Source organism: Strix uralensis, chromosome 8 (genome assembly GCF_047716275.1).
Source record: "Strix uralensis isolate ZFMK-TIS-50842 chromosome 8, bStrUra1, whole genome shotgun sequence".
Classification (NCBI taxonomy): Eukaryota; Metazoa; Chordata; class Aves; order Strigiformes; family Strigidae; genus Strix; species Strix uralensis.
The window spans coordinates 13,292,419-13,312,584 of NC_133979.1; the positions used below are offsets into that span (position 1 = coordinate 13,292,419).

General features: G+C 36.9%; 1 protein-coding gene across 9 annotated transcripts in view; it reads left to right on the top strand.

Annotated features, from left to right (window-relative positions):
- ST6GALNAC3 (ST6 N-acetylgalactosaminide alpha-2,6-sialyltransferase 3) overlaps window positions 1-20,166 on the top strand; it is a 225,800-nt gene that overhangs the window by 98,250 nt on the left and 107,384 nt on the right. For 8 of the 9 annotated variants that reach the window (XR_012629846.1, XM_074876307.1, XM_074876309.1 and 5 more), the window contains one exon: window positions 4,588-4,782. Coding sequence is in view for 7 of the 9 variants with exons in the window: in XM_074876307.1 (XP_074732408.1) it covers window positions 4,588-4,782 (195 nt within the window). In the remaining 2 variants the exon portion in view is untranslated. Of the gene's footprint in view, window positions 1-4,587; window positions 4,783-20,166 lie in introns of those variants that run through there. The other variant, XM_074876313.1, reaches the window with a different exon arrangement.

Here is a 20,166-nt window from a genome sequence, read left to right on the forward strand (position 1 = left end):
GTGATCTTAGGGAAGTCGCTTTCGGCCCCAGTGTATGCATCTGTGAAATGGGTTTTTGCTGTTAAGCTGACTAGGATGGGGATTTATTACTGCTTGTAAAATGGTTTGATAGCCTGTGCCATATTATACATTCTAAGCGGCAGGCAGTTGCTCTTGGGCTAGAAAGTAGTATAAAGATACTTAGTACATACCTCAGTAAAATTCACAATTTATTAAATTCCCTTCTTATGCTGAAAATATTTCCTTTCTTTCTCCCTGCTAGACAACTGCATACAACACAAAAAGAGTTTGTCTTATTATTCTATCAGGCATTATTGAATTCTAAAAAATGGTATTGTCATCTCAAACTTCTTAACACATTATGAAAGAAAAAATGACTAAAACTTGTTTAGACTGTCAAGTTCTTGCCAAACTGAAGCTAATGAATCATTCTGGCACTGGTAAATAGCCAAAACCAGGTGATATGAAGGTTATAAATAGTGTTAGGGACCATGTTGCCAAATATATATGTGTGTATATATACACAACCATAAAAGTGCTGTTGTTATTGTTTTATATCCATGAAGTTTTTAATGAAATCCTAACCAGTATAGTAGTATGACACTCTTTTTTTTTATTTCAATTCTTATTTTAACAATGTTAATATAAATTGAAGCCTTAGAAGTGTTTATTGATTTTGATATACACAATAGAATCAACCTGGTGTCTGAGAAATAACTGAAACCAAAACTGGGATTATATTTTTGTGGGGATTGAGTAAAAAGAGTTGAGAAGAAACTGCTCAGTTCTAGTGTGCACTTTCTGCCCGGTGAGGCCCCAGCTATTGCAGTACATGTACTCTGATCTGAAGCATGTCCACTTTTATTTCTCCCTCTCTCTTTTTTTTTTTTTTTTCTTTTTAAAACCATGAATGAGCAGGCTCTTAGACTTTGTGTCATTAACAAATAGTAAACTCTATCAATCTTCTGCTATAAGATCCTGTATTCATAAGTATGGTAATTTTCTTCTTGCAACTGTCATCTAGACTAGTCATGTACTACAGTGAATGAAATAAAATGTTACAAAAGCTAATATACCGTGCAAGTCATCCAGCTAGGAAACTGTTTAAAATATGTCTTATTGTTTACTCTTCACTGAGTATGTATAAAGCATGTTTATAACTGAATATACATTTTTTATTTAAATGTTGGCAACATCAAAATATCTGCATTAAATTAGCTGGGAAAATATAAAGATTGAGATTTATACAGGGAATGTTTCCATGTTAGAGAAACATTTCTTTTGTTAAGAAACTATTTGCATTCATGAGAACTGAAAACTAAGAAGGAGTAAGATTTGTTTTCTGTGCAGACTGGCTAATTAACATTGGTTTAGCTCTCCCAAATGGTAGGATGTGTAAGTATTTGAAATGTTGATGCAGACAAATTAGAGTCTGGTATTCATCCCTGTATATAGCTTCTTACTTCTCTGTCGTATCTTAATGTCATGTAGAATTCCTGGAGTCTCCAATGCTAAATTTTAAGTTCTATCAGAGTAAAGATAACAAAATCCATTTATCTGCAGAAAGGGAGATTTTACAAGAAGCACTTACTGACAAATAGCACCTGTATTTATTTATTTTTTTTTCTTGAGCAGGTAGGGAGGGAGGAACTTAAGGGGAATAAATTACTTTTAGAGGTGCCCTTTAGAATACTCTTGGCCACTGAGCAGACTGCCTTACTTGATGCTTAAGAAGGCAAAAATTAGAATAAGTAGGTGCTTTGTTGTTTTTCAATATTTTTACAGTGAAATTTGTAGAGCCACTGAAATTACAATTTGCCTTTCCCTCAGAGAATGCATATTGTTGGATCTCATGCCTTTAACAAAAATTACAGGGGAACCGAATCCTTAACACAAGCTTCCTTTGTACAAGTTGATAAGTGGACATTGTGTTTGCATATGTCTAGATTTTTTTTTTTTCCAAAACAATTATAACAGATGCCTTGATTCCTTTCTGTTGTAAAAATTCCTTTCTCTCATTGTATTATTCTAGTTAGTGCAGGTTCTTTCTAGCTAAGCAACACACACAGGAAAATCTTTGCTGTTTTCTTTTTCAAACAATATTTTCTTACATAAGAAAACAAAAGAAGGCCACACTTTTTTCTTTCCTCCTGTAGTACATTGTATTTAAAGAGAATGAATATAACAATCAAGTGGCATCCTAATGAAGGCCAAGAAATCTAGCTACGCAATCTGAATTCTTCTCAGGGCAGAGGCTCTCTGTGAGAAGCACACAAAAGTGACTGCAGTGTTTTCAAATTTAGAACATATCTGCACAAAATAAAGGAAGTAAAAAATGGTATTCAACAAACAGGGAAGATGTGGAAATCAGGTAGGAGCATCATACAGGGCAGTACTGCTGCTCCTGCTGTGGACATTTTGATTGAAGCATGCTTATGTAGTAGAATGAGACTCTAGATTCCTCTCTAAATATTTGCAATATTTTAGTTCTGATTTGCAATAAATAGTATGACTAATCCACACTCCTTCTCGTTACTTTATGATTATCACTTGCACTGCACATCTTGACTGCTCTTACCACTTAAAAGGCCCTAATATATAGCTAAACATTTCTGACTCCATCTGGTACAAAGAGAGGTGATGCAGAAGTGCTCCCCAGCCAGTTTATTGCAATTTAATGTAAATCTGTTATAATGCAACTGGTGAAAAGTGCAGTGGCTTCCTTGAATTCTGAAAGCTCTGACTGGGTTTTGGTGGCTGCATTGCCCTCTGATGATTTGCTGGGTTTAATTTTACATTGCACAGCCATTAGCTGATGAAGATTCCTCACTGAATCATGTTGCCACTGTACTTTTCTTCTTCATCATCCTCTTCCCTTTCTCCTCACAGTGACCTCGTTCACCCACATTTTCCATCTTGGTCTTTTGCTGCTTTTATCTTAGAAATTGCAACCTCCTAATGCGTCAAAACAGATAGAACCATACAATTGACCCCTATAACGTAGTATTCTGTGAACTCTTTTGTGTGGGAATGCAGTAATATCCCTTCATATTTGCTGTCTGCTCTTTGTGTTTCTCACTGTTTTCTGTGTTCAGAAACTGTGCCAAAGCATGTCAGCAGTGCCTGTAGGCCTTGTGCATGGGCACGTAGGCCTTGTGTGCTCATGTTCAGTAAAACTTTGTCTATGTCTTTCCCAGTATGTCTGTTGTGTAAATGTTGTTGCTTCTTCTGCTCAACATTTTGAATTTTAGTTTCTGCTAAAACTAAACCTTTAGGCAAAGAACACATTCATCTTAGACGGTTGCAATCAGAGCTTGCCTTTCACTCCTCCATCACTATTGCAGCACGTGTGATCTTATTGCCATCATGTACAAAAGTGGTCTTAAATGTGTACTCTGCTGGTTCCTGTCAGTTGGTGGTATTTGTAGGCAGGAATTGGGGTGATCAGGTTTGGTCATCCAGCATTGTTACCCTTAGGCAAATAATATTTTCACCTCTATTTTTTGCATGTATTACTGTTTAGAGGAATAGAATTACATTCAGTAGGGTGATTAAACTGTGGCAAATTAGGTAAGCTAGAATGTAATTAAAGTACTGTATAAACACATGTAAATGATCATTGTTCCATTCCCTCAGGGAAAAATTAAATATAACCTTTACAATAGAGTATCATACCTAGAATCTTTACATATGCAAACTAACATGTTTTGTCTTTAACTTGTCTAGAAGTAATTGACTGCAGTATTTAAAAAATAGCTAAAAATTAGGGGAGCATCCTATTTCTTGTAAGTTTTTCTCCTTCAGACTGGGGAGTTATCCAGGGAAAAAGTCGGTATCTTTCTGTGGTTACATTCACCAGCCCAACCAACTGGATAGGTTAGAGGTGGAAAGCAAGGGCTAATTAAATACAGGCTTCAGATCTGTTACATTATTAACAATGGAGGTCATCTTGTCTGAGATAATAATGCTGAGATAATAATAATTTACAAAGTGTAAATTCATGAACTTGGAATAACGCAGAATGTTGTGCTGACTTCACCAATTTATTCTAAAATATTTAAGGTTAGAGTATGAGTTCTGTTGCACAGGAATGATTTAAAATTAAAGCACAATAAATACAATCTGTAGTAATCATCTTCACAATAAATTTGGTGTGGCATGGCTTCAGATGGCATTGTCACTTTGTGTATTTGTCGTGTGTCTAGAACACTGATGATTTTGAATGGAGACTTTGGTGTGGATGTTTACATAAAATCTTTATTCCAAATATAAATAAAATTTAAAACCAATAGATGTTTTTTGAAACTCAAAAAAAAAAAAAATCTTTTTTTTTTTGAGCAAAACTGATTAATTTTCAACCAGTTCTAAAGGAAACTCTCAAATCCTCTGAAATGAAAACTTATCAAAACAAAATGATCCAGTCACCTGTCTCCTTGTGCTCCTGCAGCAAGATGACTACCATAAAAATAATTTCACATAAAGCTTTCTAAAGTGTTTTTCCTTCATCCTACAAAAGATATACATATTTTTTGTTAAAACGAATTCTTAATTTTAATAATGTATTTATTGTCTTTCTTTTCGTTACAGAGAAAGTCCATTGTTGCTGTGAGTTTCATTGCAGCATTCCTCTGTCTGATCATCATTCGTCTCACAAATGAAGTAACTTTCCCTTTGATCCTAAACTGCTTTGGACAAACCAGCTTCAAATGGATACCATTTTCTAATGGGCAAAGGCAGCCTCTGAGAACTCATTATGGATATATAAATGTGAAAACACAAGAGGTAAGACCTGATATCAAGAGCACAGCAAAACAGTAGACTTCTTTCTCTGATCCCACATAATTGCTTTTCAACCCACCTGCTCAGCGTAAAAACTAAAGCAAGCAGTGTTTCTGAGCAAAGTGTCCTTTTTAAAAGCATGTTACCATTTAAATGACCATTGAATTTTTTAAATTTCTGTCATGTCTGGAGAGACATATGGAGAGAGCAGTGGGCTGGCCTCAAAATCATGCTTGGTTGTGGTGAAAACCAATATATATACAAGCAAGAGAATTTTTCAGATTAATTTCAAGCCTTTGGTCCCTTTAACTCAAAGGGAAATTTTCTTGTATGAGTTTGTAATAAAGTCCTAAAAAAGTTTAATTTTGCCTGGGATACCCAAGGAAGAAGTAGTTTATTTGTATGTGCATGGAAGGAGAAAAGGGAATGATTTGTGAAATGAATGTATGTGAGTGTAGAAAACTTACAAAGCTAGAGGTTTACTGGATTTTTCTGAAACTATCACATTAACACTTGGTAGCTATTGGAAAGCCAGGTATGTATTCCAGTCTGTATTTTAAAATGCTTTGGCCTTTATCTGCTTTGCAAAGTACTTGCTGTGTGATAAAACTAGATTTTACAGGGACTCCTGCTTTAAACTGTCTTAGTTTGCCAAATACCTAATGACATTGTTGGGTTTTGGTGGTAGTGGTGCTTTTTCCCCAGACCCTTCCTCTCTCTCTCTCTGTACTGTTTATATAGTAGAAACTTGCAAAATAAGCTAACATAAAAAAAAAACCTAACATAAAAAAATTAACTCATTCTAAAAGTCGTTTCTGAGCAGTTATAGCACTGTCAGTCATGAGAAATGCTGTCAGGCTTACGCTTCCTGCTACTTATTTCTTTATAAAATTGCAATTAGCTTATTAATGAAATTCATTCACATAATGGCTTTCACAGAGAATGAAAATACTTTACCACTTCATGATATTCAGTCCTATAGGTGTATTGGAAAAGTTAGTTATTATTTTATCTTTAGTGTGTTAAATATGAAAATCAGGAGAGAGGGTTATAGTTTTTAGGAGGCAGCTTCTTTTAAACTTCTGTAGCTTTTAATTGTTGTCCAAGTACAATGCAGCATTGAGTATATTGGAGTCCAAAGTGCATTATCTACAGAGCAGAAAAAGGGCAAACACCTGAAAAGAAATCTTTTGGAGTCAGGGTGTGAATCCTAGTCCCAGTAAAATGAATGGGAGCTGCTGTTGAGTTCAAAAGGGCTAAGGCTCCATCCAGCATATCTTAAATACAAAAGGACAAGGAATCCACTAAAAATGAGAGGGCAGTGTGTTCTGCATGTCCCTGAGTTATTGCCACAGTGGCAGGCATGCAATCTGAATGAGGTAGACCTGCCACGGTCACTTGATCACTATCAGTCTGAACTGATAACTGGAGAGGAGAGGAGCATGCTAATCTATTTTTATTCACCATTGCTTTCATCAGAGGTTAGATATAGCTTGTGCGAGCCTTAATTCTTTCTTAAATTTGGTAACACAGTTGGAAGTTCTAACAATAAATGGAAATGAATGTCCCGAAAGTTGGTGACCAGTATCGATTAGTAAGACATTTATCTCAATTTAGCTTAGGTCATGAAGGACTTCTTAAACTTAGTAATTTTAGTTGTTTTCCCCCTTGTATTTGCAGATTACATTAATATTTGCTAATTAAAATGATAATGAAGAAACTGAACATGCCTTGCTAATTGTGAACGCACTATCTTCTGACTTAATTATTCCCTGTGTGAGGGAAATTTTATTGTGCTGCCCATGTGAAAAGCTTTTACACAGCTCATTTTCCTAACTCTCACTTATAGCTTTCTCACACTACAATTTTTATAACATGGATTGCTTTATAAAATAAGCCTATGTGTACTATTTGTATTAAAATGGCCAGCAATTCTCAATTGTTCATAGAGATTAAAACCAAAGATCTCTCATTTCTGTATAAGTTCCAAATACATTGAATTTATGCTAATTTCATAGAATTAAGATATTCTTTTCTAGTTTTTTAAGCTGCTATGGTATGTAAGATAAGTAGAAGGTCCAGTCTGTGAGTGCAGCTAATGCCATTAACAAATGTGACCAAGGTTTTTGCAAAATGGGACGCATGCCATCTCATCAATGGGCAAGGACCAAAAGGTGAGGAAACTATACCATAATGAATTACCAGAAAATTATATGATGGAAGGGAAGATAGGTGAGAAGGCTTTTAAAGACAAAAACTTTGGCTTTCTCTTTGCTCTTTTGTTGAGAGAATCTTTGTACACCTGTTGAATCTGTTCACAGTCTTCTAGAGTGTCCTTTGAAGCCTGTCACCCCACTGCGTCCTACATGTCTCCTGCTGTCTGATAGCACTCTTTCCTGTTCCTCAACCACTTCCAACATCCTTCTCCTTCTTTTCTTCACATTTGTTCTCTGTTCTCCTTTACCTGTTCCTCTCAGTCTCCACTCTGAGTCCTGGCTGCATGCAGTATGCCAGGGCTCTCTAATCCCAATTTTTTAGTGTACTTAAATAGTACATATACAAGGTCAACAAAGCAGAGAAGAGTAATTTACCACCAACTCAGTCAGTCATCTAATGTGACAGGGAAGCTAGAAAATCTAGATGAACTACTATTCTATCTTTCCTGTCCCCCCCTTGCATACTTACTTTCTGAGGAAAAAGGAAAAAAAAAAACCCCAAGACTTTAATCCATACGAAAAAAGTTGAAGTTAGGAGGATTCTTTTGGGGTAAGGCTGAGTGGGATGAGACTTGAAAACCTTATGAGTTGATGGAAAATCAATTACTTGGTGGTTAAGTCTGAAGTAATCAATGATTTGTATTAAAGAAGATCAGGAAATACGGTGATATGAAAATTTGTGTTTCTCTCACGTAAAAAACAGTGACGTGTATTATTAGGTATGATCAGAATAATGCCATAAAGACATATTTCAAAGGTGTATAATACTATGGAATTTTTATTATTAAAAAGTCTGAAAAAAAAAAAGATTACTGTAACTGGATTGTATGGGAGTATTTAATATAAAATGCAAAGAGAGACATAGCTTAATCTCTAATTAATGCTGTACATAATACAGGATTGTTGCTATGGTTTCCTTGATTTGTAGCTATAGCAACAATTTTGGAAAAACTGACTTTATGTACAGTAAACATACTATATTTGAAATATAAATAGATGTGAAGTGTTGTACTATACTGGCTCATTATGTCTAGACACATTTTAGTTTGACTTTTGAGATATTTCTGAAATAGATGATTCTTCACCTAGAAAATTTGTATCCAATGCCCACTCTCCCTCCCTTCAAGAGAAGAGGATCCGTTAGTAGTCCTCCACAATGTGGTCTCTTTTCCTTTTTCAGTGCTCACATTTGAGGGGACTCCCTGAGATTTGCAAGAGACTATGCCTGCCTGTTTTGCAGTATTGCGCTCTTTCTCAAGTACATGTATTTTGACCTTTCACTGAAAAGGAGGTGTATGGGCAAGATGACCTTTCTGTCCCTTATTTCCTCCACTTTGCACTTATAGATTTTTGGTGATAAGTCCCATGAAACTAATCTTTAAGAAATGTCATGTCTATCATGTGTTAGTTACCTTTATCCTATTCCTGGTATTTTTTCATAGAAAATATGACTATGATACAATTCTACAGTGGTTACCTAATTGAAATCTATTGTCTTTTGAGTAAACCAAGCTGATGTAATGAATTTTCTTGTGTATCAAAAATGGGCAAGCAGATAAAAAGAAGCAGGTGTAGAAAATATAACCTTCCTTCTTTCGTACCACTCCCACTCTACAAAGACTTCTGGCAAAATTAATGAACATCATGTCTTTAAATTGCAGCATTATGACATCGATTTAAAACCCATTAGCAGTTTGAAACTTTATGCTAGGCAAGTCTAATAGTGTTCTTGGATATTTGATTGTGCTTCCTGAAAGGTGAATATTGAATAGATTTTTACTCTACTGTCAGTATTAAAATAATATAGCATTTTCTTACATACGTAAAATCTGAAATATAGCTGCAATAACACTTGAAACATAATTATAAGAAGTATATTCAAGTACTATACAAAGATTAAAAGTGTTCTTGGAAAAGGGTAAGTTCTGAGATGACCTAAAATCCCTACATTAAACTGCAACTGTGAGATCTAATGGCTTAATCTAAAATGAATTCTGAGGGAGAGAAGAGCCTTTGTGTCATGAACATTGAAGAATCTCATAGTATAGTGATGAGCACCAGATAAAAGGACTGCATTGTAGCACTTAAATTTTTTTTTAAAATTCTGTTGTAAGTGAAAAACTTATGAATACTGTGTTGCTATTGAAGAAATAAATTTGGATCATATTATCACATACCATTTTGTCCCATAACCTGAACAAACTAGTATACAAGCATTAATTGCTTGCCAGCTGTGGCACACACAGCCATATATATGTGTGAACATACAGCCTAAGTCTTGTTTCTTTTTCTTCTTTTTGCCAGGATTTCTGTTGTAGATCTGAGCTGAAACAAGTGGAGGTTTCCACAAATGAAATATGCCAGATATGAATAAAAATAGGAGGAGGCTACGGATGTTATACATATTTGTGTAGTCCTTTTTCTTTTTTAATGCAATTACTTTATTCTGTTAAAATAACAACAGCACCTGAAGTACAGAGGAAAACTAAAATGCAGAAATACAGGCTATGTGATGTGCCGTCTGACAGTAAGATAAGGCACGTACCATTTCAACAACAGCAAAAGCATAGTTGTCAAACATGTTAGGAGTAATCATAGGAAGGACCCGTACCAATCATGAGAGACCATGTTCTTATAAAAGTTGGATAATGAAATTAAAAAATGCCCAAAGAAAGCAAAGAATGTGATGGATGTTTTGATATTGGTTTCTTTCCAGATATGGGAAGTGAGAGAAAATTTTAAAAGGACTGAAAATAAGTAAACCTAGCGATCAACCTGGGAAGGTTTAAGTTTTGCCTTGGTTAGTGATGGATGCAGAATGACACTATGAAGAGAAACTTGGAGAATAGCACTGGGCTTCCTGTCAAAACAGAAGGTACCAGACTGTGAACTTGCCTGGTGTATTCAGCTAACTTCAGAGATGTTTGTTTTACACTCTTGCTGGGAGGAACTGGGTCCTAGAGAGACTAAAAAGCTGCATCAACCGGAACTCACTGTGACAGAAAGTTGCTTTAGTCTGACACATTCATGACTTCCATCCTGTCTTTTCCTCTGGGATCTTATTCATTGTTACAGCTTAAGAATTCATAGGATATTTTGTTAAGAAAAGGTCATCTGTTTCATAGTCATTTATCATTTATATCCCTTCTAAGACACAATTTTATATCAGTTGCTCAGTTAGATTATTTCAGCCTTAATAATCACTTGATAATAATAATAGTAATAATGAAGTAAAACTAAACATATCATATATTCTTCTGGCTATTTTTTTACTTCTGCTGTATAAATTTTCTGGAACAACTTTTCTTGGAAGTACTACAGAAGGATTGGTTTTTAAAACATTTTTAATGACAATCACATTGCTTGTTACACTTCTGAGACCAACTTCTATGGTGGGATGTTGGTTCCCGTCCACCCACCTCTCTGTGTTTGCTAATTATACCAGAGTTTCCATTCCTGGCTCTGGGAGCCATAGGCAAACACTGAAGACTTTAACCACCAAATGAGCAACTCCAGGAGCACATATAGTACAGAAATAGACCTCACTAAACAAATTATTACCAGAGTCCCCACTGCCCTCTTCCTCTTTCCAACCCCCTTTTTGCCTGGGAGAAGAGAGGACCATCAGAATAAGCTGCAAGGTCCACTTGAAACTACTCAGGCTGTTACGAACCTACAGGAGAGAAGGGAGCACAGATGATGTGTGTCCTCGGTAGAGTAAATCCTGCCAGCTCAGCCTTTTTCCTTCTGTATATATGGAATTAGCTTAGGTTTTTAAAGCTGCCACAACTCTGGTGGTGTCTCATGAGGAAAAAGTCAAGTGCCAGGATAAATATATCAAGTATTCTATACAAAGGAATTAAATCTGCTCCACACAGAGCCTGAATGTGATGAGTCAAGCAGTGCTGCCTGTGTGGCAGCTCTGCTTTTTTAAAAAAAGACTAAGGGACTTGAGAAGAGATTACTATCAGCCAGTGAGCTGTGCCATCTAAAGTCAATCCCTAAAGAATCTGGGCTGATAGAAATAAATGTCTATGATGCACAGTCATGGGCTGGATTGATCTGTTGAACGGAGCTTACAGGTTATACTGGGAAAGGTGCCTGGTGTCATCGATTTGTCATCCACCTTGGTTATATGTAATTTCCAGAGATTTCTCCCACCTTCTTGAGGATTTTTTTACTGCTAGTGAAGGGAAGGTTTATATTAGATAATGTTAGACTCCCTACGAGAAGGTGCCAGTTATGTTTTCCATGTAAGACGTGCGAACAATGCCTCTCCAAATGATAGATATGACACCATGAAAATTGACTTGAGACCATTTGGAAAACAGAGACAAACCTAAGTTTTACAGTTAGCCAGCTTGATAGATAAACTGAGATCAGTAAAATTTTGTTTTAGTTAAATGGCAGATGGACCAAAGTGAATGGAGTACTCTTTGGACTGGTAAAGAAAAGAGCAGAGGTTTGGTGTAATAGCTTCTTGAATGAAACCAAACCACTGGGGAATTTAGGAAAGGTGGGCTCACTAGTGAAAAAGAACAGATGAGAGTGAGTCTTGTCATCAAGGGGAGGATGGAGGAACTTACTGCTCTTACTCTGAATGAGAAGTGAATTCTGTTACCATGATGTGGTTTCAGCTTTTGTCAGTAATAGTTGCTAAATGAAGGATGAGCTGGTTTGCATTAATAGCAACCAAGGTGTCGTCTTGGTGTTATGTTTCATCAGTTGGGAGAGCAGTGCCCTATCATTTACTCACTGAATATCCTCCCACTACTGCTGTTTAAAAATTAAGATGCCTTCATCTTAAATTCAGTGTCACCCTCCTGAGTTTATACCTGGAGTCTTATTTCTCATAGAGATTCAGGGTATCCTTTGCAGCAAAGTGTTGCTAGTTTTGGATGCAGTGATGATGGCTAAGGTACACTTTGTACTGGTGTATAAAATACACCAGAGTAAAAAGAGCCAGTGAAAATGGAATTTTGCTCATATAATTGTTTCTACACAAGGGGTTTCTGCTGGCTGTGGCAATCAGCGATTTTAGCTCTTTGAGCTCTTGCCCAGCATAGCTATTCTGGCAGAGATGCGCAGCACTGAGCTGACCCGAGGCTATTAATACTTCCCTGCAGGGAAGCAGCGTGCCAGCCGCACACACACAGTCACACATACGTGCATGGGTGTGCACATAAACACAGCAGATATAACTTGCTCAAGAGACAGACTCCTAACACTGACAATCATGCCAATTACTAGTTAGTTTTAAAGGCACAGCCATCTTCCTTGAAAGCCTTTGCTTTCCAAGTTTGCTCCCATGGCCATCTGTCATAGCCTGCGTTTGGCAGCTTCAGGTTCTGCTGCAAAGCTCTGTGGATTGAATACATAGTTTTGTCTTTTTTATTGTTCTCTGAGTTGGTGGAAAGTTTCAACCGTGTGAGCCTTTTCTCTTAGGCTTTTTGTTAGATTAAAATGTGAACCTTAAATGCATTTTTGAGCTGTTAATCTGTGCTATCTGCTCTCAGACCAGGCTGGAACAGGTGGACTGCTGTAACTGCTGCATAGAGAGAAATGAGCTCAGAGACCCTCTTAGAGCAGATGCAGATTGCACCATCAGTAATTGCTTTTCTTGGGATAGTCTCTCTTGTCTGGCTGAATACATTAATCCATACTACCAAATACGTGTTATTTGGTCTGTAAGAGGGACTGTGTGACTGTCGTATCAAAAGCCTCATGCCCCTTACTGGCATTATCGTGCTGGCAGTGTGTGCATCTTGGAGCTCTACTTGATAAAGTTACAGTATCTGTAACAGGGAACGACATTTCTGTGGGTGTAGCTGTAAATTTTGTCTACTCGTCATAAATCATTTTTTAACTACCTCTAAACCAATAAGTGATATTACCACCAGCGTTGAAAAGTTCATGGTAAATTGAAAACCAATTCAGTCTGGGCAGGGGTGCGAAAAAACGAAGCTCTGTGTTATATGCAGTATTTCTTTCTTCCATCTTTACTTTTTCTTCTTTCCATTTGATGTATCTTTCATATTCAGCTAGTGGGAGATTACAGTAATCTGTTGTTTCCTGTCAGAAAAGCGGTTGGCATGTGCATTAGATGAATAAATACAGTGTTAAATGAAATTCCAAAAATGAGTGCAGAGAAATTACTAGAGTGATTTTGGGATTGTTCACTTAATAACAACAATTCATCCTCCATTTTTATACCCAACCCCAGGGGTGCGCATTACTGCCTTTACCTTGTTCGTACTAGTCCAGTCCTCTTTTCCGCAAGTAATAGCATCATTTTTTGGAGTACAGCTTCTTGAATTTGTCTTTAAGAGTCTCTTGTAGTTAGGACCCAGTGTTTTGGATTTGAAATTGATGGAAATGCCACAGGTCTTAGATCAATATTTCTCCAGGGGGCAGAACCTTCTTGCTCCAGTTAGAGGCTGCAAAGAATGATCAAGGGCCTCATGTTAATATTACACCAGGTAAAGTGCAAGTTGGTTTGTGTTGATTTCCTGGTTCTAGTTCACTAATGCTACCACCCTCCCTCCCTTCTGCCTTTTTGAGTACTGGTTTGTAAAGAGAAAATAAAATTTCTGGAGTGCATTGAGTTGAAAAAGTATTTTTCTAAGCTTTTCTTCTGATGCCTTCAGACTCCTACAAAATGCCTGACTGCGTGCACAGGAGTTACCCCAAAGTAGTTCCAGGGCAGTACACTGAAAGCTTAGATCAGCACTGGCAAATATCCTACAACAGAAATTAAACACCAAGGCGAAGAATAAAGTTTATATTTGATGATATACAGTATATTACGGAAATGATCAATGACTGACAATTTTGTTCTCAGGTGTTTTTTGTGTAATTACTTTTATTGATTTATTAACATTTCCTAGCTTACAATACAGTTTTCATGTCATCATATTTCTAGCATGTAAAAGATTTGTAATGTCTATTCTATTCCCTGTTAGGTCTTCTTTTTTAGATCCAGTGCATGTTGTCCAAAACTGCTGATTTCTTTCTTCAGCCTCCTCTCCTATTTGGCTTGCCCTTCACTGCCCAAAATTTCTTTCACTAGATCATCAGATTACCTCTTCTCCAAAAATATACTACCATTTAGGACAGCTTTGAAGGCATAGATAGCCTGGAGATTTAGGAGATGAGAGGCTGTTCTTAAGGCAGTTTAAGCCTTGTGCATTCTGCACAAGGTTTGGTTCCTGAATGGATTCAAGATGTAGCCCCAAGACGATGCATTATATTGATCCAATCTTCTGGTGACAGGCTTTGGAAAAGCAACTGGGAATAGATTTCAAACCAGAAGAACCTATAGCAAAGTTGTGTCTGAGGTCAGAGCTCACATATGTTTTTAAGTTTCTTTCCGATGTCTTTACAAGCATAACTTCTTTCTCAAATGGAGTGAGTTCCTACAAAGTTTATTTGCAGCCTTTGGAAGACACTGGCATGGCTGAGTACAGGCACTTTTCAATGTTTTTGAGGCTAAACAGTCTCTCTAGTTAGAAGCCAGAGAAATGTAATTTTCTCAAACACATAGTAGATGGTGTTTCTTCATTAATTCTCTCAATGGCAGACCTTCAGGAAGTCCCACACCAGAGAGTGCCTTGGAGGTAGAGGGACTGTCCTGTGGGATCCCCCATTCAGGTGAGTCCACTCTGGAGCTTTCCTGTTAATTTCAGCTGCACTTGGTCCTTGGTGTTGGATGTGCCTTGTCATCACCAGTATCAGTGATAACTGATGGAGCTGATGACATTATTGTAAGGCAAATAATGATGATTGGTGTTGATCTTTTAGTCAGAAGAGAATGGACAGAGGAACAGGCTGGAACTCTTACAAACTAGCCTCAGTTTTGTCTTTGGTCCATGCTGCATTGACCAAAGTACTGTTCATTGCTTCAGGTTCATCATGTTTGTAAAGGATTCATGTTTATAAAGAGCTAGTAACATTTTTGGATCAAGTCACTTCTGGTGATGTTCAAAAGTAAAATGGGGGCAGTCGGATTGACTGTCATAAAATGATTGGGGATCTACTATCCCTGATAAATTATCACTTATTACTGTTGTATTACAGCCAGAACTTCATTGTCAGAACAACAACAAAAATAATCTTTGCACTATACTAACGCTTTATTCTGATTGACAAAGGACGAGGCGATCCAGGTACTGTGACAGCAGTGTTGACATGTATTATATAATGATGTATAGCAACTTCCATAGACTGTCATTAATTTCTGCATGAATTCTGTCTGTCTTTGATAAGCATGTGTAACTCCTAATAAATTATTTTGAAGCTGAGCACAAGAATCAAGGAGAAATGGACTTTCGTGGGTATGGAGGCTGGTGATAGCTGAAAATGAGAAGGCAAAACTGACAGATAATTGTAGATGAGAAGTCATTTTCAAGCAATGGATGGGGGTGATATTGTTTCCTGTTTAAAATGAGTTGCCACCTCTGCTAGCCACAACGCAAGGTAAATTCTGTCATGAAATCTAAAACATTTGTTATGTTCAGGCTGTTGATAATCACATAGGAACCAGAATTGTGGAGCTCCCTCCGCTTGCTCTTAAATGGGTTGCTTCCATTCTGGTGGGTGTTATCCACTCTTCATTTCCTGGAGAAGAAATGGCCTTCTGTGAGGTCGTTTATCTGAATAGCGCAGAAATCATTTTCTGCAAACCTAACTATTATCATAACAGAATCCTTAAAAAAAAATTACAGTGACACTCTGAGGTTTCTGAGATTAGTGTCTTCCTTTAAGGCCCCTATTTCCTCTGGTATTACTTCCAGTCCTGTTCACTGAAACTACAGTGCATGTCTACCATGAATAGCATGAATAATGCATATATTTTTCTGCTAGTTTCAGTGTGTGCTAAATATACAAAAAATAAAATCTAGAGCTGAAAAAAAACAATTGGCTGCTCATCTCCCCGCTAGTACGTGATTGACCCATATTCCACATTAACTCATGTTTTAACCTGTCTGCTTTTATATTTGCAATTCTTGGGCCTTTGCCCACATCCCTTGGAAGATCACGCGGTGGACTAATAGTTCACCACTTCAGTTTTTCCTCAGACTGAGATATGGGAAATATTACATATCTTAAATATTTCCACTTCTCATTCTCTTCTTTCTTTCAGTGTATTACAGGCACATGTAGCTCCACCTTTATCACCATGTTATCAAGCAAAACTTTTCCTTATTTTTCCTAATTAATCCATAGCAAAAGCCCATCCCCTCCTCACTTCTCGCTGTCTCAGTTTGCTAGAACTTGCCATGGGATTCAGCTGTAATGGAAGAAACGAGATGACATAACAGGTTACTTCTGCTGCTAGATATCAAATTGCCATTTTCCCTAAAATGTCTTGGATGTTTTTTCATGAGATGAATCACTTCATGGTTTCCCAAGATAATGCCCAGCTTGTTATTTTCCTCATGCTTTTCCGCTCTTTCTGCAAATACTATTTATTTTCTTCTGAAGATTGTTTGTAAAGATAAGGCAGATTTAACAAGGAAAAGATCACAAAGATGTGTGTTATATGAGGCCAATTAAAAAAGGTTTAGAAGTAAACTAAACTGTTTGGTTTTGGTTTGTGGGTTGGGTTTTTTTCTTTTTGTTTCAGGCCATGTGAGAAATCTTATAGCGGTTTGAGTTATTCTTGGAAAAAGGATTTTTGGCCATCATTTTTTCCATTCAGTCTGCAGTAGTGTTCTTGCAGTTTAAATGTGCTCATTAGAGGAACAGCTTTCATAATGGAATGTGCCAGATCTGTTAAGAAATTAGGAGTTCATTTTATGCTCAAAACACCTGATTTGTATATACATTTTTAGTTCTTGTACATTCAGATTAATTGTACAATTATCTAGGAAGTTGTATTCTGAATTCCTGAAAATCAGTCTTTTTATCAGTCTTTACTAAATGCAAAAATGCCTCTAGTAATTTCCCTTCACTCACTAAGCATGTCATTTTTCTATGAAAAATCTAGTTTGTCTGGCAAGATCTTTATAAACATAAATATAATTTTACCAACTACATATCACTAACAGGCATTTCTATGTTAAATGTGAGTGAGTAGATATCATTGCATAATATGTCTTAAAATCTGTTTGAGTTTTTAAATTGCTAGAGGATTCATGAATGTAGCATTTTTGTTTCTTTCCAATATGGGTATCTCTATATATAACCATTAGTTATTTCTGAATGTAGTGAAGTATTTGTTTAACTAAGGATGTCCTAGATTTCTAGTACTTTTTTGTATTTGAGATAAGATAATCTTTAAAAAGTGTTCTCCATAGAGGTAGGGTCTATTATTTAATGATCTAGGTGATTTGGGAAGGCAAATGTGTTTCTAGATTGCTTGTTTAGGTTTGCTCCCAGTATCACTGTAAATGAAATGTCAGGTTCTCATGCTGTGTGGAACCTGGGTGTGTGTGTGTCTTCAAGACACTCTTCCTGTTAAATAGATTTGGTGTTTTGTCAGGTTCACAACCCAAATTCTGTTGCCCTTTGCAAAGCTCTGGTCACAGTTTCCTGCAATAGTTTAGAGCAAAGGAGACTGAAACAAGGTGAGGAAACATCTGGATATCAACAGCTGTTAATACCGAGCCGTGTGCTCAGTGGCATTTTAAAAACCCGTGTTTTGCCCCATCGTACCTGAGCTTTTCATGGTAATCAGTAACATCTGTGGCTGTAATGTAAGTCCTACTGCAAAAGGATGCCAAGTTTTATTTTGCAGCAGAAAATGGACTTGACATGAGCTTTGGTTCATAGGTAATAGGTTCTTGAAGGCTCAGTCTTACTATCAGCAAAATGCTAATCTGGCAAATTGGTACATTAACTGTCATCCACAAATGCACCCTTTTGTGTAATATGCATTTGATTGTAACAATTATGGATGCTATTTAATGGTGCCATCCTTAAACCTTCCACTGTGATACTACCTAGAGAATTTGTTACTGATGAAATCATTATCGTGTTATAGAAATGAAATAGGTTGCTACTGAAATTACTCTCAAAATCTAATTGTAACTTCAGTGAAATTTTTCCCATGATGGATGTTAAGTATATGTGTATTTCTTATTTTTATAGAAACAGCATTTTTATTTGTATGCTTAATTTTATTTCACTATCTACTATGTATATGTTAGATTTTGCTTCTCCTTTTCAGTTGTGGTCAAAGATAACTTTAGTCCAGTTCGGCTCTTCGTCTGCTATTATTCCATTCTTATTTCCCCTATCACCTGAAGGAATAAAGCGACATATTTCCTTCCTTGAAACCTGCCTAGGATTGTTCAAATTAACACAATGAAGAGCCCTATTTTATCAATACCTGAAATGATGCAAGTCCTCTCAATTTCCTTTTGAGGGCTTCCTTGGAATGAAAAACATGCTTTATAATTTTTTGCCTGCAAATCAATTCAGATTCCTTTTTTTTTTTTTATCAAATCTCATGCTGTACCCAAAGGTTTCTGTATAGGTTTGTGATTCCCCCTCATCTTTGGTTCAGACAGTATCTGGTTATTAAAAAAAAAATTTTAAAAAATCTTCTTGCTTGATTATGGTCCATGAAGAATAGTGAAATCCTTGATCAGAATGGGAGATTTCTGCAACAGCCCAAGTCGGTACACCACGCTTCCATGCCATCCTGTTATGTTATCTCTGTATTGTTCTAGCTCTTATTAAAAGATGTGATATTTCACCACTTTCAGAGCAACAGGCTGACATCCATCAGTAGTTGTACCATTCTTTCTTTCTGCTCTTGATCTTACAATATAGATTGATCTTATGAAAGCTAAAAAATGCCCATGTCTGTCCGTTAGATTTTCTCCCTGTGGTCAACAAAGCTGGGGCACAGAGAGGGTAGATAGATGGCCACCAACCACCACTTTTGTCACCAGCTGTAGAATAAATTCAGCTGCTGAGCTCAGAGGAAAATGGTGCAGAAATAACTTTTATTTCCCATACTCTTATGTTTCTTGCATTTTCCCCTTTTTCCTAAAGCAGCAGACTGACTGAATAATACTAACCTAATTTGATAATTATTGTTGCAAATTTGCCTTCAGGAAACTGGAAATTCATGAACCCATGTTTCTAAAAACTTAGAAGTATATGCTACATCTGTACAAAATGTTTTAATGTGTGCTTGGACTCAGTACTCTCATAGTGCTTAGAAGTAGGCTACCCTTCCTCCTAAACAGAGAAAGAAAGCTTTGCAAAGTAAGGAGGTCAATATCATTGACATGGTTTGGGTAGTCCCATGGATTTCTATTATTTTGCTTAACAATAGCTTCCAAAGAATCTCAGATAACAGAAGCTATTTGTTAGGAGCAAATATTGTTAAGACCATCGTGCTTATGTCCTACTGTTGTGAAAATTGCCATGGGATTGTTACCTTTCACCCAGGTGGTCCCCACTGATGGGCAGAAGTGACCTTGATTTAATGTCTCATCTGAACGCAGGCAGCTCTAACTGTGCAACGACATCCCCCAAACGCTCTGTTGCAGCGTCAGCATTGGATACAAGCCCACGTCTCAGTCAGAGATGTGCATCTCTGACCTTCTAGCACAGAGGCAATAGTGCTGCCAGCTGTGTTATGCTGACAGGCAAAGGACCTGTTTTTGAAATACAAAAGTAAAGAAATTGAGCTAAACACAACACAGACTTCTCCTGTTGAAAAAAATGTGGCAATAAACCCCAGACAATCTTACCTTCAGTTTTCAAATTATCTTGTTTTCCAGGTTGCTGGGAGTAATTTGCTTCATTAATGCAGTTCTGCAGCACGATCTATTTAAATTTTATCCCAGAACGAGGTCTTTTAGCTGAATAAAAGCCTTTTGAAAAACCTGATTTATGTCACAGTCACAGCATTAAGTAGAGCAATTCTGGTTCAGTGGCAAAGTGGTGGGGTCAGGGTCTGTGGTCCACATTTTCTAAGTACTGTACATGGATTTTCATGCACACAGCTTACATTAGCACTAACACAATTTGTACATGTGGCCCCTGTGTGGTACTTTGGGAACGTAGCCCTCAATAGAGAAGATATTTACAGCACTGAAGCTCATGTTGGGAAATATGAACAGCTGTGCTCCAAATAGAAAACACACATCTGAAGTAAGACAAGCATACTGAAAATTATGTCCTGGCGGTTAACATTTTTATTTGTACACAC